This window comes from Atta colombica, unplaced genomic scaffold (genome assembly GCF_001594045.1).
Source record: "Atta colombica isolate Treedump-2 unplaced genomic scaffold, Acol1.0 scaffold105, whole genome shotgun sequence".
NCBI lineage: Eukaryota > Metazoa > Arthropoda > Insecta > Hymenoptera > Formicidae > Atta > Atta colombica.
This window is the reverse complement of record NW_017259190.1, coordinates 4,080,382-4,096,078: the sequence shown is the minus strand read 5'-3', so window position 1 is coordinate 4,096,078 and position 15,697 is coordinate 4,080,382. Positions and strand designations below refer to the sequence as shown.

The following is a 15,697-nucleotide window of genomic DNA, read 5'->3' as shown; positions in this document are numbered from 1 at the left end:
TATATATATATATATATAGTATATGTATATGCACAATGTACGTACGTATATGTATATTTCTCTAGATATACATATATACATGTGCATCTACAAGTATGATGTATAATTACAAATGTATAAATATCCTATTACGCCATGCGATGGCTTTTATAATAAATTCTAATTGCTTTTTGTCATAAAGCTGCTCTTTTTAAATTACACCATATCAGTTGCTGAGACCCGTTGACATCACAGTCCGCGATCTCCCAGAAACGCAATCGATACTCCTTGCGATTCGTCAAAAATGTCTTCAATACTATATAAGAAAAGTTCATATTATGTATAAATACAAATATTAATATGTTGAAACTGGATACTCACTTCTCAACATTCCGCTGGAGATCGGCTTCGAAAAACCGATATCTTCGTTTGGGAAACGTGCGATTACATCCGATAGGATTCCTGTACCGAAACCTCGATTCCTATATTCCGAACGAATATACACCGAATCTACTACAGGCATTATGTATCTCTCTTTCATCGAGAATATTTCTGTACCTATACGGACAATTAAGAACATTCTTTGTATTCTCATTTAAAATTTTTTTAACATCACATAATTACCTATAGGTTTAACGGTATAAAATCCGATCGCTTTGCCTCCTTGCCATCTTAGTAAAATGACATCGGACTCGTCTACCAGAGTATACAACGACTCATATTTTTCCGGTCGTGGTGCGTCGAAATTTGGATAAACGATTTGGCTCAGTATATAAAAAAGCACTTTATCACGATCCGTTTGGACCTCCCGCCATTCATTGTCGAGTCGATCGCAATAAGCATCATCAACGTTGATTATCTCGTCATTTAATGTTACAGCTACGAAGTGAGTGCTATCGATGCAGTCTATGCGGTGGACGTCGCCCTGAATGTTCAAACTCCGTAGATCGAGTTGAATCGTTTTTGTTCGTACATATTTTTCGCATCTACGATCACATTAGTGTATTAGTTGTAAAAATATTTTTTTTATATGAAAGTGCGAGTAACAACAGCAAGTAACAATTTGTGTTTTACAGATGAAAATCGAGGGAAATTCTTGCGATGAAAATTACTATTACGTAATCGACTAATTTTAATATTGACAACGCGGCCAAACTAATCAGATTCTGAAACAAGTAACGTGAATTCGTAAAAAATAAGTTGATTCATCACCTTGAACATATCATTTTGATTAGACGGAACGAAGACGCGAGTAATAAGAGAGAAATATTCGACTAAATTGCCCTACAAAAAAGTGGAACTTATTAACTGATAAGAATCGTAATTCAGTTATCGTTCTTGGACTGCTTTATCGGTGAAGTATGCGCATGTGACAAGTGGAATTTACAATTGCAATATACGCCACGTGGCAAACACTTCTCGAATTCGACACGGAAATTTACGTACGTGATTTACAAATAGATTATATTGATTTCGTAGCACAAGAAATAAAAATCGTGTTTTCTCTATGTAACTAATACATAAGCTAAATGTAACTTGTTCTCTAAGACAGAAACATGAAAGTGAAAATTTTTTTCGTGAAGGTAATGGAGAAATTTATCACTTTTCTCATTTCCGCCTTAGAGAAACAGTTACAAGATATCTGTTCTTTTTACCTGAATCTCTTGAGTTATCTTTTTTCTTTTTCTCTCCATGTTAGAGAACAAAAAAATGAACAAAAAATTTAACTAAAAAAAAGATCTGTTTTTTTAGCTGCACTCCAATTCATCTTTTCTCTTTTTTTCCAATGTGAAAAGAAAAATAGAAAAGATGAATCGAGCAAAAAACTTTATTTAAAAAGGATAGGCTAAGGACAGACCTATGATCCCTACTCAGGATTAGCGATATATTAAAAAAAAATGACCAAAAACAGAATTTCTCTTATTTAATTAAAAAAAATTATTTAAAGAATTTAAAATTACATTGCCATTGAATTACCAGCTGAAAATCAATTAGGGAAGATCATTAATGCTTTTAAAAAAAAAACCATTTATTTTCTATGATTATAGATATACATTACTTAAATTCTTGCAAAATTAAAATTTCCTGCATTAATTGTACAATATGTCATCTCCCTTCGTAATTTTTGAGTAATTTTATAAATTATGGAAATAATTAGGAAGTAATTATTATTTTGTGATAAGGTATTATTTCTAATTGCTCGATACGTTTGCGACCGATAAGAGTCGGTCGAGTACGATTACATAAGATCGGTTGAATGCTCAGATCATACGTAATTTTATGCACAAGTGTAAAATATAAGGGCATTCGGTCGTTATTATCAAAAGATAAAGAATTATATTCTTGTGCTCTTTTATTATATGGCCAGAGACAATTAACTTTTTTAGTATAGATTACTAACTTCTATGTGTGATTTTTTTTACGATATGATTATATTTATAATCGACGAGTTATATTCTAACTATCTTTATTCTTTGCGTGAACTTTAAAATCTTGTATTTTGTTTCAATAAGACAACGATAGAAGTTAAAGAGTTCTATGCTCTCATGAATTGTGTCCGAATCTTTACATTACATATATAATTCAACATTTATTAATTGTAAACGTCTATACATTATAGGTATAAAACTCCAACAATACGCAAGATTCCTGATTGCAATTTAGAAAGTCCACTATATCGCTAAGCGAAGAAGATAATAAGATTGAAATAGAAATATGCCTTATTGAAGAATTTTCATCGTCTGATTATAACATTCAGTTGAAAAAAAATCCTAGATAAGTGTGCAGATGGCAACGCAGTGGTGTAACTAATCGCGGGCCGTGAGGGACACGAATGACACGATGGAAATTGACAGATTGCATTTTCTTCTCGCTTTTCCTCTCCAAGACATGCGCATGTCCGTTTTGATTCTATTGCAGATAACGCCAAGATATCTCTCGTTGATAGACGATAGCATGGAACATATCATACATTCGTCTATATACGCCCACGCGCTTAGTACATCGCGCAGTTGGAGTAAGTGGACACCCGTGTACACCAACACATTGAAAGCAAAGAGCTGATCCCAGGACTCCCAGGGTCCGTCAATAGTGACGCGCTGACGTTGGGAGAGTGCGCACAGTACAGCCAGTGCAGTCGCGCGTTAGCTGGACGACGCGGAAGGAATACGCGCTCGCTTCAATGTCGTCTTCGTCGCAGCTCAGTGAGCACGACGCCAATTATCAACGATTCAACAACGATACAAACCAGCCGCTCGATCAGGAGATTACTAATGGCTCGAATCGACGTAAGTCTCCTTAAAACATTCTCGTTGACCTAAATATATCTAAAGTTCCTGTATTCTGCAATAAAAAAATGGCTACAACGTTATGAATTGCGCACTGTTGACAGGAAGGATATTGCTTTTGAATGACTGTCTCTTTTGAACGAGACAAATCGATGTTCTACTTGAGACTCTTTGTTGACAGCACATAGTCGTGTAAAAATAATTTTTCTTTAACAAATATGCAGATTTCGCTTTATATTTGTGAAATTTTATTAATTTATGAAAGTATTTTTATTGCAGTACTTTATTATTTGTCAAGAAATTTTTATGATTTTCTTTTAAAGGTATGTTATGATTATTGAGATAATTGCAGATTTTTTTTTGCAGAATATGGTTCCATGCTGTCCTCACCTTCTTCAGGAAGTCATATAAGATCATCATTTGGCAATGCTAACAATACTAATCAACTGAATTATAAGTGCGAAGCGAGTCAAACTGAAAGCATGACCGAGAATACAGTGTTCACTACGTGTGATGTGCATTGGAAAATGCATTGGGAAATGAATTGTCGTGAAGCTGCAATATATTTAGAGGTAATTATATATTGATTTTCAAGTCTTATCTAAAATGATAATAATTAACAGAATGCAGAGATTACATATCTACTAAGCTTACGCATATCTATTCCGCTTGCGGCAAATTGAGTGGCCAATTATTTTTTTCAAGGATACCTATTGTATGCTATAGTACATTATATTCTGCAACATTACTATATAGTTATTAGGTAATATACAGAGATGTATATTTCTCACATTATAAGTATTTCACAAATGAACAATATTGCATTGATATGTAAGATGTTAAGTATTACCAAGTTATAATTTATTGATAATCAAGATTAAAATATGATATATTATTTTTATCATTATCATCAAAGTGATTATTGTTTCAGGAAGGCAGAAACAATGAGAAATTTGATTCTCATCCAAGGCATCCTGAAGATATGCCGGCGTATTTCTTAGTCCATAACAATTGGTACAATGGATTGGATTTACTGATTTCGTTAATTCTCTTGTCTCTAGCATTTGTAGAAGAGCCTGCTTTGCCGCTATTCAAAGTATTCATGCATAGATAACGGCATATCACTTTCTTTATCGATATCTTTTATGTATATGTTTTGTCGTAGGTACCAGTATGGGTACATGGCTCAGTAGAATTACTTGCGTTAATTACTATCGGTGTGCAATTGACTTTAAAGCTGAGATGGACTGGCTGGGCACCTATGTTAAAACACAAACGTACAATGTTAAAAGTAAGATACTTTTACTGGAAATATTTCTACATAAATATTTCTATATTACAAATGTTTGAAAAAGCAGAATACTGCATCATAGTTTAGTAACGTGTTTACGAAGGTGTCTTCGTAAACACGTGTGTGAGAAAAACGGATTATTCATATAATCGGATTATCCAAAAGTTGCTCGTTCTTACACTTGTGGCTGATCATTATTATGCAATGATATAGAGTATCAGACAGTGTATTTATTAACGATCAACGACCGCATTGTGATGAGTAATGGTTACTGCAACGGAATATGTAATGATTTATTAGCTTACTTACATAATGAGTTTTGGAATTAGTGCAATGTCAGACGCGTCGCAATATTCCTCATAAAATTTAAATGAATAGAGAATGACGATTTGAAATGATTATGAAAAATGTAACAGCTGCCGATTATGGAGTTAGGTTATTGACTTCTTTCGAATATTCTTATTCATAATAATTTCTATTTCAGTGTATTACATTAGCAATCATGTTTCTCGAAGCTATGACAGTTCTAGTACGGCAATCCTCACATGTTCGTGTAACGCGCGCCCTTAGACCGATCTTTCTAATAGACACGAAATATTGCGGCGGTGTAAGGAGATTCATAAGGCAAATACTTTTTACGCTACCACCTATCTTAGATATGCTGGGTCTTCTTTTTTTCTTGATTATTGTATATACCGTATTGGGTTATTATATGTTCTGTGAAATAAACGGACATTTCGCCACAATGCAAGATAGCTTCGTCAGTCTGTTTGTTCTTCTTACCACTGCCAAGTGAGTAGATACAATCTGACAATATAATTAATTTAATAATGATTAATTTAATATGATTTATCGACAACGCACTTTGTAGCTTTCCGGATGTAATGATGCCATCATATTCCCAAAATAAGTGGTACGCGATATACTTTGTATCTTATTTGTGTACCATGTTGTACGTAATGATGAATTTAATGCTGGCGGTGGTAAACGAGACATTCACATCTTGCGAGCGCGATAAATTCAAGAAATTGTTCCTGCACAAAAGGAAAGCGTGTCAACATGCTTTCGAACTCTTGGTTTCCAAGCAAAACCCTGATAAGATACGATTTCGTCAATTTGAAGGATTAATGCGATATTATGCTCCGAATAAATGTATGTATACAAGATTTTTTAATCAACTTTAGTACTATTTCTTTGTCAACGCGCATATAACTCAAATTTCATACAAAACTCTAAAAGTAATAGAAATAATTTTATATCTACAATAATATATGATTTTTGTAGCCATATGTGACATTGTTTTAATGTTTTGTCATATGAATAAAACGGGAAATGGCGCTCTAAATTGCGAGGAATTCTTATCGATTTATGACGCCAATACACTTCAATGGTCCTTGCAATATTCTGATGTACCATGGTACCGCACTCTGTGGTGGCCTTTGCAAACGCTATGTAAAGGAGCTAATGCTATGATCAAGTGGTCTTATTTTGAAACTTTGGTGTGTAAGTATAATATGTGTAAATAATTTTATATATAAGAATGCCTTGTATTTCATCATTTGTAATTTTACAGATATGATCATTATCGGTAATTGTATCGCCATGATAATAAGAATCTTTGAACCGAATAACTGTCTTGAAAAATCGGTGCACGCGTTCGCTGCGTGTTGGGATACTCTGTTGTTCGCTGAACGTGAGTAAAAAAAAATAATAATCTCTTAAAATGAATATCTTAAAATGTAAAAAAATCTGTAATTAAAATATGTAAATAAATTTACAGTTTTTATTGCTGAAGCATTCATAAAAGTATTAGCTCTTGGTGTTCAATCTTATCTGAGCTCTGGATGGAATCTCTTTGATTTCGGGACAACAGTAATGACCAGCGTCGCTATGTGCGCTCTTATGATATTCCCATCGGCTACATTTCTGGTTTTGTTCCGACCTCTCAGAACACTGAGATTATTTAAGATTAAGAAACGCTATCGAGATGTTTTCGGCACTCTCGTAATTCTGTTTCCTCAGATGTGTTCGACTGCGATTGTTATGCTGGTCTTGTATTATTTTTTCGCGATCATTGGAATGGAACTGTTTGCCGGATACGATATGCGCGATTGCTGCCAGTTAGTATCAAATCAATAATTATATATTTTTTCTCTTAATTTTTTAATATATAAATCTAATTTTATTAAATATGTTCAATAGGGACACGCCTATTAAAGATTTCTATCGGTACTCTGTCAATGATAGCTCGGAGTTGGGATATTACTATCTTAACACTTTTGACAATCTCATGGCGAGTAGCATTACACTTTTTGAATTAACAGTTGTTAATAATTGGTATGTACAAATGGATGCATACGCATTTACTGCGGGCATGTATACAAGGATATACTTTATGATATTTTATCTGGTGACTATGATCGTACTGACTATTGTGGTATCCAGTTTCTTAGAAGCTTTTCGATTTAGGATACAGTATAAAAAATCAACTTCCAAGCATGACGGTAATAAATATATACTTAAGCAATAGAGATCTTTTTCGTCAATTTTATAATTTTTTTTAATTTTTAGAAGAAAAAATGCTTCACGAAAAAGTGGAATTAAAATGGAATGAATTGCAATGCATAATCGAAGACTTTCAAATTTTGGAAGATCTACGCAACTCTTTGGTTGTTGGAGGAAGCACTTTCTTCATTGGTTCACGGCCACGAACGCGAGAGGTTTTACAGAAAAAGATGTATACATATGAAATAAATGAATGGATAGCCGAAGCAAAATCCGAAGAAAAGCAACTTACACCTAATGTAACACATAATGTGGAAGATGGAACCAACGATGGAGGCATTTCTGACACCGATCATCTTATACTAAACGGCAGTTTGCGTCATCAGCAAAATGATAGTATACCTATTCAGTAAATTAAATTTTTGACTTAGACCATTTTGAAGATTAATTTATATAAATATCTCGCTTACATTTGTGTAAGTGCATTTATCAACAACGTAGCTTGTTTAAACATTAACGAATATATCTTGATAATAGGAAAAGCTAATGTTTATGCACATATTGAAAATTTTATTTTATACACGGAGAGAATTTTTTTTAATTTACCCTGAAAATGTGGTAGTTGGTACAATACAATATTAAAAAAATTTTTACCATGCACTTCAGTAAAATTGATCAAACTTATTTTATATTTTATTATAATTTTATTAATAAATGAGAGAAATTTATATAAAATTCTTTGAAGTACAATGTCCCAGGACTATTTTCAAGCTAAATTCTAAAAAAAAAAAATTTCTCCGTGTAATGATCGATAGAATTCTAAAAGATGCAATTATAAAATTTTATCGCAAACGAATAACTTCCTTTATAGATTTTGATATTACAACTAGTCATAAATATTATGAAGATTCATTTTTAGAAAATAATTATTTCTTGAACTCACGTTAATGCATTACATAGTGATAATAATTTATATATGCGGCAAATATAAATATATTTTGATTCTAATTATTACAAAGTATATTATAAAAAATAATGTTGTATATTGGATCATATCATTTTGATATTATTTTTATACAGATGATAAGCAACGTTGTCTTCGTCATTCTATAAATCGTATTGCAAAAAGCTTAATTTGATTAAAATAAATCGCTAGGGCGAACTCGAAGATCGCGGGATTCGGAGGAAAATGATCTTAGCTATATTTATTAATTTTTTTTCTTATAAATGAATTCCAATTTACAAAATTTAATATTTTAATTAAAAGAATGAAGCAAATATATTCTTTCATCTCGAGTCAATTTTGTATGATGCTAATACGATGTGTAGACATATCTAATATTGTTATGTATTATTAGCGTGAAAGAATGTTTTATTGTTATTTTTCTATTTTTAATGTGATAATTCGTGTGTTTATTTAACAAATACATATTTTATTTATGTGTATACAGAATATTATATATAAACTTATATTTTTCTCTGTTCTTCCACAAAGAATGTCATTGTATAATTATTTTAATTCATATTTAATTACTAATATATATAAATCATTTATTCCAAATTAATGCTCTATTTTCACTCCGCTACCACCTAGCTTGATTATCGTGACATCGAAATCATTTTCCTTTAATTCTTTTGAGAAAAGATCGATGGATTCGTTTTCAATGTCTGGCGGCAGCAAAACGTATGCATATCCACCTCCACCAGCACCCGTAAGCTTTGCTGCATATGAATGCGTAAATGCCATTGCACAAATCATCTCTAATCTTGGATGTGTCACATCTAATGAAATTAGTAATCCTTGATTCATATTCATAAGAACCTGTGAAGTAACATTAAAAGATGGTTACAATTTCCAACATATTACATATGAGTTTTAAAAATATTATAAAAAATATATAACAAAATGACATATTGAAGTTCACAAACACAGATGACATTTACCGATAACTTTTCAAACCAATAATCTTCCATAGCTTCTGTAGCTTTATCGGCGATTTTGTTCATTTCTGTAAATACTTCCCAAGCATTTTGCGATACATCACCGATACAATCCAAAATAGGATTGATGATGTCAGGATATACATTCTTGATACGCGCTGCTCGTTCGACTTGATCTTTTGTACTCCGAATAATATTCGTATTAACCAGTAAAATTTTCAGATTCAACATATGTGGTAACATGTCCATCAACTTTTTCTGTTGAAATTTTATTACCGAACCGTATGTGCACACGCTATTGTCGATTCCGGACGGAGACTCGTGCATAATTTTCTCACAGTTTAGAGCGTATTTTGAAATCTTATCGAGCTCGTCCTTGTTAAATGTACAGTGTTGATTGCCCTTCTGTAGAATCGACCAATGTAGAAAACATGCTGAAAGACATACTGCGAATGATGCTGAACTGCCCAGACCAGTGCCAACTTTTAATTCCGTGGATAAATGCACGTGTAAGGAAGTTTCTTTCACATTGATACATTCTTCATAAGCGATATAAACGAACAAATAAAAGAACGCTTGTAAACTTAATTTCTGTTCCTTGGTAATTTCATTGTTGCTCTTGTCTGTTGAATCTTTTATCAAATCGATAAAATCACTCACACAACTATATAATTGATTATTTTTTTTGACCGATGGATAATCGAAATTATCACTAAAGAAGTGGTTTCGAAATACGTAAAAAGGAAAACTAAAAGATAATTTGATATCAGGAAACTCTATCTTAATGATGTTCCTTAAATATTGTGATCTACACCGTTCAGTGAATTTAACAGTGGTACGTAAGTTTATGCTACTCGCCACAGCAGTTCTTCCGTACACCGCCGCATGTTCTCCGAATAAAATGATCTTGCCCGGTGCAGATATTTTGAACTCGATCATTTTTCTTACGATTAAAAATTTTTTTATCTGAGAAAATGATATAACACTGAATATATTGGATCTGTTGTAATAGATTTCTATTAGAAGTATGTAATTATTTAATGGATGATCCAGGAAAAATCATTCATATAAAAACTTTTGAATCTTTTATGTTGTGTTAAAAGTAAGTAATACTAGCTTTTCATCAATTCGTTATTAATTTGCTATCCATAAAAGAAATTTAACATTCGACAGTTAACTTTTTGTTTTTTCCCATTGTTCTGATGTTAAAGTTGTTAGCGAAATGGCATGAATTGTCTTCAGTTCTTCTTCTAGAACTCCATACACAAGCCTGGATTACAAAATTTTAATTATTGAAACTTTGTATCATGAATTTTATTAAGAAATTTAAATGAGAAAACATTAAAACTGATGTATAATTTCAGAATGATGTGTTACCTGTGACGTACCAACAACGGCTTTCCTTGGAATAAATCAGAAACGACAAATACTGAAAATTTCGCACCACAACCGTCGGATTGATCCACTACTTCCTGTAACACACAATGCACTGCAAACAATATCTTTCTAAACCCCTCAACGGATATTTAACGAACGCAAATAATTTTTTTCCTAGCATCAATATTCTATAAATAAACGCTAAATATCAAACACAGTCAGAACACATATCTATACATATACATCTGAATATAACATACTTGATAGCGATACAAAATTATACTTAAGCTTATTAATAAATGTCGTTTAAATTAGATGACATAATTCGAATGTTTCATTTACGTATTAAGTTAAGACTAGGATATAGAGTAGAGAATATTGAGATTTGTTATAATGATGTTATAAAAACGCATATATATATCGCACTGACATTAATGTAAATTAAGATAAAGATAAAAACTTAAGGCAACGTTCAAGGCTATGCATGCATCTTGTTTTCTAGATATTGGCATGTAATCTGTATAATAAAAAATTGTTTTCTATTAATAGTATACTGTAAAATATATTACCAATGATGTAGTATTTTTAAAAAATGTCAGAGTAATACATTCACATATTAAATTCTTGATTTAATTGGTATTTTTTGATAAATTTATCTAATATTTTAAAAATTACATTACAAATATAAATATAAATGTAAATAAATATTATTATATTTATTTTATATATATAATAGTTATGTTTATGTGTATTTAATGTTAATAGAAGCATAACTATAATTGTGATTGTATAGAATAAGCAATTAAAGTTAAATATATAGCATTGAATATTATTCGCACACTAAGAAGAGATGTAAAAAGACATATGTACGTATATTAATCATTCAGTTTTCAGTGACTTAGCATATTCATTTATTATTTGTAGGTACAAAAACTGACAATCACATAAAATGAGATTTAAATTTTTAATTTGCTTTTACACATGTTGATAACTACTAATAAAAAATTTTAAGATTTTGAAACCTTATTCTACATATATACGTACATACAACTTTAGACAGAAGTCCATTCTTTTTAGTTGAATTTCTTGTGTACAGTCTATTTTTCTTTTTTTTTCTCCAATGTGAAGTAAAAAAAGAAAAATGAACTGTGCAAGTCATTCAACTAAAAAGAATTGATCTACAGATGTAAAATAATCTATTGTATGTACATTATTATGCTGTTTTATTTAATTATAATCAATATATTAAGTTTATAATGAATTAAATTACTCATACAGAATTAACAATTTTTCTTCTTTATTAGATTTTTTCTCAAAACACAATCTTTGTGATACGAAATAAGTGTGAAAAAAGTGTAGCGAAAGAATCAACGTCGCGGAAAAAGGATAGCAATGACGATCGATTCGATTTTAAATGTTTAAAGTTATTTATTTATTATTTACAAATGTAACAATTTGTACATTCTCTGTTTTCAGTAGCTGCATCATTTAATGTGATTTGATTTTACTTGCAGCGTTCTCTTTCCTGAATACAAATAGTTGGATGTAATTAAAATATACAAAGAAAATTAGAAAATGCCCACATGAATATATCGATACTAAAAGCGTAAATAAATCCGGATACCTTTCAGGAGGTTTTACAAATTGGTTGATAATAGAAAGAAGTAACACACCTGAAATAGATCCATAGAACGCGAGCAAAAGCCAAGACTTTTTATAATTTAACAAATCTGAGAGAACTATATTTTTCTTATATTGTTTTATTCTATTTTTCAATTTTGATTTATCTTTATTTAACAAGCTGTTTGTTCTATCATTATAAAATAGATCGGGCCACATCCAAAAAACGGAATAAAAATAAAAAATTATTGTGCCAATATAAGCAAGATACAGATTATCCTTTATAAATAATGGTAGCATACTAAAATGCGAGATGATCAAGAACCAAAAGCAAGGGAGAGGATCATTGTGAAAATGCAGTAAAACTGGAACAGCAACCAAGAGAATGGATTTTTCATGAACTTGAAATGAGAAAAGGAAGAATGCCAGAGCAGAGTTTATTAGAGACAGTATAAATGCATTCCTCATAGGTGATAAATATAAACTAATGCAACTCGGTAGAACTGCGCACGTTGTCATTATTAAACAGATCTTGGCTAATTGCTCGTTCGTGAAAATCTGTCGCAATTTGTAAAAAACATTGATTGCGCACCAAATATTAGCAACTTTGTCTTCAAACACGCCTCTGGAAAAAGGGAATAATCTGGACACCGTGCTGAAAAATAAATCTCTACTCTTTAGAAATGGCATCCAGATAACATAGAACATCAACAGCACTGCAAAGGATATGTATATCAGCATGCGAATACAGTGAGACCAAGATCTTGTTTTGTTAGGTGTGTGACATCCGAGTATATAGAAGAAAAATGGTAAAGCATGATACAGTTCCATTTGCTTGTAGTTCAGCGCTAGGACAAATAGAATTGAGCCAATAACAAATGAATCTTGCAGCACAACAGCTACAGCAGTGACAAAGAAACCTAGTGACACACAATTGTACTGAAAATGACCATGATCTATTAATATCAATCCTGGATAGATCAATGCTATCAAAATAGCAATGTCTCTCTTTGTAAATTTGAATATGTTAGACTCGCTAAATTGACGATTGTCCCAGGAATGTGAATTGATTATAAAATATATGATAGCCGGCAAATAAATAAAAATATCTGCAATTAAGACGGTCAGTCTCATGAAGTGCTTGTGCGCAGCATTCTCGAATCCTCTGGATTCTCGCAGCTTCACGAAGGAAGGATCTATTCTGTTCGCAACATGGCCTAACAGGAGACTGTGATATGCCGTTAAAGGTGGATAATCTAAACCCCAGTATTGTAGATCATTGTCTGTGGTATTAATATACCACTTGTTAAGAGGCAGATTCAATGTGATCTCCTGCCAGTGTCGTTGGGCTTCGTAATCTCCGTACATAGGGGGTTTGCTCTCTCCACTGTGAGAATGGTAAGTAATGCAGCATCTCAAGAGAATGGCAAAGGAGGTGATGAAAGCAAGCTGCAGCTTTCCCTGCATTCTCTGTCATACGAGTATCCTCGTTTGTCACTCCAAATAACTATATCTTCGAATCGAAACTAATTGGCAAGAATTTCGAGAGGAGGTTTCCTAGCAAAATGCCACGTCATGCACTTTTATTTCGTAAATAATGGAAAAAAAAACAAAGAAAGAGAAAAATCGATCTACATACCACATATGCAGCTTTTAATCCCTCGGTGACTTTGTCTTTAATGTACTCCTCGCTATATGGCATATCCAGTCGCAATGTTTCTCGGACAGGAAACACCTTCTGTTAAATAATATCCGGGTACTATCAAACTCAGGTATCTGTCGGCAAGGCTTATCAGTCCGATACTTCTTTTTTAGTCTGTTCCCATTCCACAAGAGCCACGTCTACAAGAATCACCTACAATAATGATTTCGATATCGATACATGGAACGATTTATTTTAGTATCGATTGTCGATATCTTGAGTTTATGCGCCATCTGTGTACGCTTTTTTCAACTTCTATTTGATAAAAGGAATTTTGCTGATTCTGCAGATTATTTGGTTCGTATTCTAGCTATTTCAATGCAAAAAAATTATTACTAATGAAATATTCAATTTATTTATTTAGATTTAACATTATACAAATATACTTTATATAATATTTATATTTACAATGCAGTATAATACTTTAATTGAAATTGCATTTTTTTTACAATCATCACTCATATAAATAAACAAGCACGAATAACAATAAGAAAAGTATAGTTTCAAAAATAAAAATTAATATTATCGACTCTTAAATATACGCACATGTTCAAGAAACGTCACGCGATATTCTTCTTATTTTATATTATTATATGAAACAATATTTTCAGTTTGAAAATAATATTTCTTTGATACGTAACTTCTCTCTTGACGAAAATATCTCCGTAGAATTCTAGATATTAACAATATTTATTAATATTTACAGAGTTGAGTAGTAACTAGTTAAAACATTAAAAGTTAAAAAAAAAGTTAAAAAGTTAATAATTTTTAACTTAACTTAATTAATTTTAAATGCATTAAATTTTAACTTAACTAAGTTACTTTTAAACATTAACTTTTTAACTTTTTTTTTTAAGTTAAACAATTTTTTTATCTCTTTTAAATATCTTAGAAAAATAATAAGATATAATAAGATTAAAAGGCGTATATTCGTAATCATCTGTTCATATTTTAAGACCATCTTAAGTAATTTCTTAAGATGCTAATATAGCCCTCTGATTGATTTAAGCGGTTCTGCCATAAGTCTTAGTCTATAATAGATGTTTTAAGCATTAAGTTATAAGAAATTGACTAATTACAGTCAAATATTCTTCTCACATTCGATTGTAATCAACTTTTTATGGCTTGAGGTTTATTAAAAAATAATCACTGATCTTGTATCTTCTCTATGCTGACAGTTTTTTTAAAGTTATATAACTTATATAATTATATCGTTATGTGTTATATACTTATATCACATATGAATAAAAAAATTAAAAATTTAATTTACTTAATAATCTATATTGTAGTTATTTAATCTTATTTTAAGAAAAATTAGGACATTTTGATTTAAAAAATAATTTTTTTCAAAACTTTTTTTTAACTTAAGTTAATTCAATATTGATTTAACTTACATTAAGTTAATTTTTTATTCCTTCAACTTTTAACTTAATTTTGTAAAGCCATTAACTTTAACTTTATTCAGTTAAAAAAAAAACATTAACTTACTCAACCCTGAATTATTCATAATATTGATATGTGTTAATATTTAAAATTGAAAGCTATAATAACTCCGGGTAATTCGACGCCACTGTGCGCAGCGCGTCTCCGCGCATACATTTGCGAAAAAAGGAGAGAGACAGCCAATCGGAGTGGCGGTCGGGAGCGCACACCTCCATCGACGGGCCAATCGGTGTCACGGAAACGCGGCGGCGACGGCGATGCGCTGGTCGGGGGAACGAGGCGCGTCGACGAAATTCCGATCGACACGGGCGCGTTATATTTAAGCTGTCTGCGGATCCGGTGGTCACGGTATCGTACGTAGTCGGAACGTGGTGTCCCCGGCGAACGAAAATCAATATTCCCGTCGCGTCGTGAGACAGAGAGCGGAGCGGCCGGTCGCCATTTGCCGTGCTATTACTCACGCTCTTCCAACAGTCCCAATTGTTCCCACCGTCGAGGAGCTCTCATCGGCTCTCACGTCGACGGTGTCACGACGACGGGATCGCTGCCGCC

The 15,697-nt window shown here is 31.9% G+C and overlaps 4 protein-coding genes across 9 annotated transcripts; 1 reads left to right on the top strand and 3 right to left on the bottom strand.

Moving 5' to 3' along the window:
- Positions 1-173: 173 nt before the first annotated feature.
- LOC108688603 (soluble lamin-associated protein of 75 kDa-like) lies at positions 174-1,222 on the bottom strand. Its single transcript, XM_018194922.1, has 4 exons — positions 1,192-1,222; positions 604-965; positions 361-537; positions 174-295 (listed from the first exon to the last, which is right to left on the bottom strand). The coding sequence occupies exons 1-4, from the start codon at positions 1,203-1,205 to the stop codon at positions 174-176; spliced, it is 675 nt and encodes a 224-aa protein (XP_018050411.1). The 5' UTR covers positions 1,206-1,222.
- A 127-nt stretch (positions 1,223-1,349) lies between these two features.
- Positions 1,350-10,446, top strand: LOC108690618 (two pore calcium channel protein 1-like). Of its 4 annotated transcripts, XM_018198026.1 has the most exons (13): positions 1,357-1,421; positions 2,600-3,266; positions 3,633-3,838; positions 4,198-4,362; positions 4,432-4,557; positions 5,042-5,349; positions 5,429-5,709; positions 5,842-6,060; positions 6,131-6,250; positions 6,338-6,677; positions 6,760-7,061; positions 7,129-7,458; positions 10,368-10,446. In XM_018198026.1, exons 2-13 carry the CDS (start codon positions 3,161-3,163, stop codon positions 10,370-10,372), a joined length of 2,508 nt encoding a protein of 835 aa, XP_018053515.1. In that variant the 5' UTR covers positions 1,357-1,421; positions 2,600-3,160; the 3' UTR covers positions 10,373-10,446. The 4 variants fall into 4 exon arrangements, with proteins under 4 accessions (XP_018053501.1, XP_018053515.1, XP_018053493.1 ...); XM_018198012.1 differs by lacking the exon at positions 10,368-10,446 and having other exon boundaries at positions 1,350-1,421; positions 2,899-3,266; positions 7,129-7,566; XM_018198004.1 differs by lacking the exon at positions 10,368-10,446 and having other exon boundaries at positions 7,129-7,566.
- Positions 8,600-9,955, bottom strand: LOC108690664 (mevalonate kinase-like). The gene is made up of 2 exons (XM_018198065.1): positions 9,007-9,955; positions 8,600-8,884 (listed from the first exon to the last, which is right to left on the bottom strand). The coding sequence occupies exons 1-2, from the start codon at positions 9,940-9,942 to the stop codon at positions 8,624-8,626; spliced, it is 1,197 nt and encodes a 398-aa protein (XP_018053554.1). The 5' UTR covers positions 9,943-9,955; the 3' UTR covers positions 8,600-8,623.
- Positions 10,090-13,864, bottom strand: LOC108690642 (probable dolichyl pyrophosphate Man9GlcNAc2 alpha-1,3-glucosyltransferase). 3 transcript variants are annotated; one of them, XM_018198051.1, is made up of 4 exons: positions 13,640-13,864; positions 13,123-13,557; positions 10,381-10,475; positions 10,162-10,273 (listed from the first exon to the last, which is right to left on the bottom strand). In XM_018198051.1, exons 2-4 carry the CDS (start codon positions 13,465-13,467, stop codon positions 10,177-10,179), a joined length of 537 nt encoding a protein of 178 aa, XP_018053540.1. In that variant the 5' UTR covers positions 13,468-13,557; positions 13,640-13,864; the 3' UTR covers positions 10,162-10,176. The 3 variants fall into 3 exon arrangements, with proteins under 3 accessions (XP_018053534.1, XP_018053540.1, XP_018053527.1); XM_018198045.1 differs by lacking the exon at positions 13,123-13,557 and having other exon boundaries at positions 10,090-10,273; XM_018198038.1 differs by lacking the exons at positions 10,162-10,273; positions 10,381-10,475 and having other exon boundaries at positions 11,869-13,557.
- Positions 13,865-15,697: the final 1,833 nt, after the last annotated feature.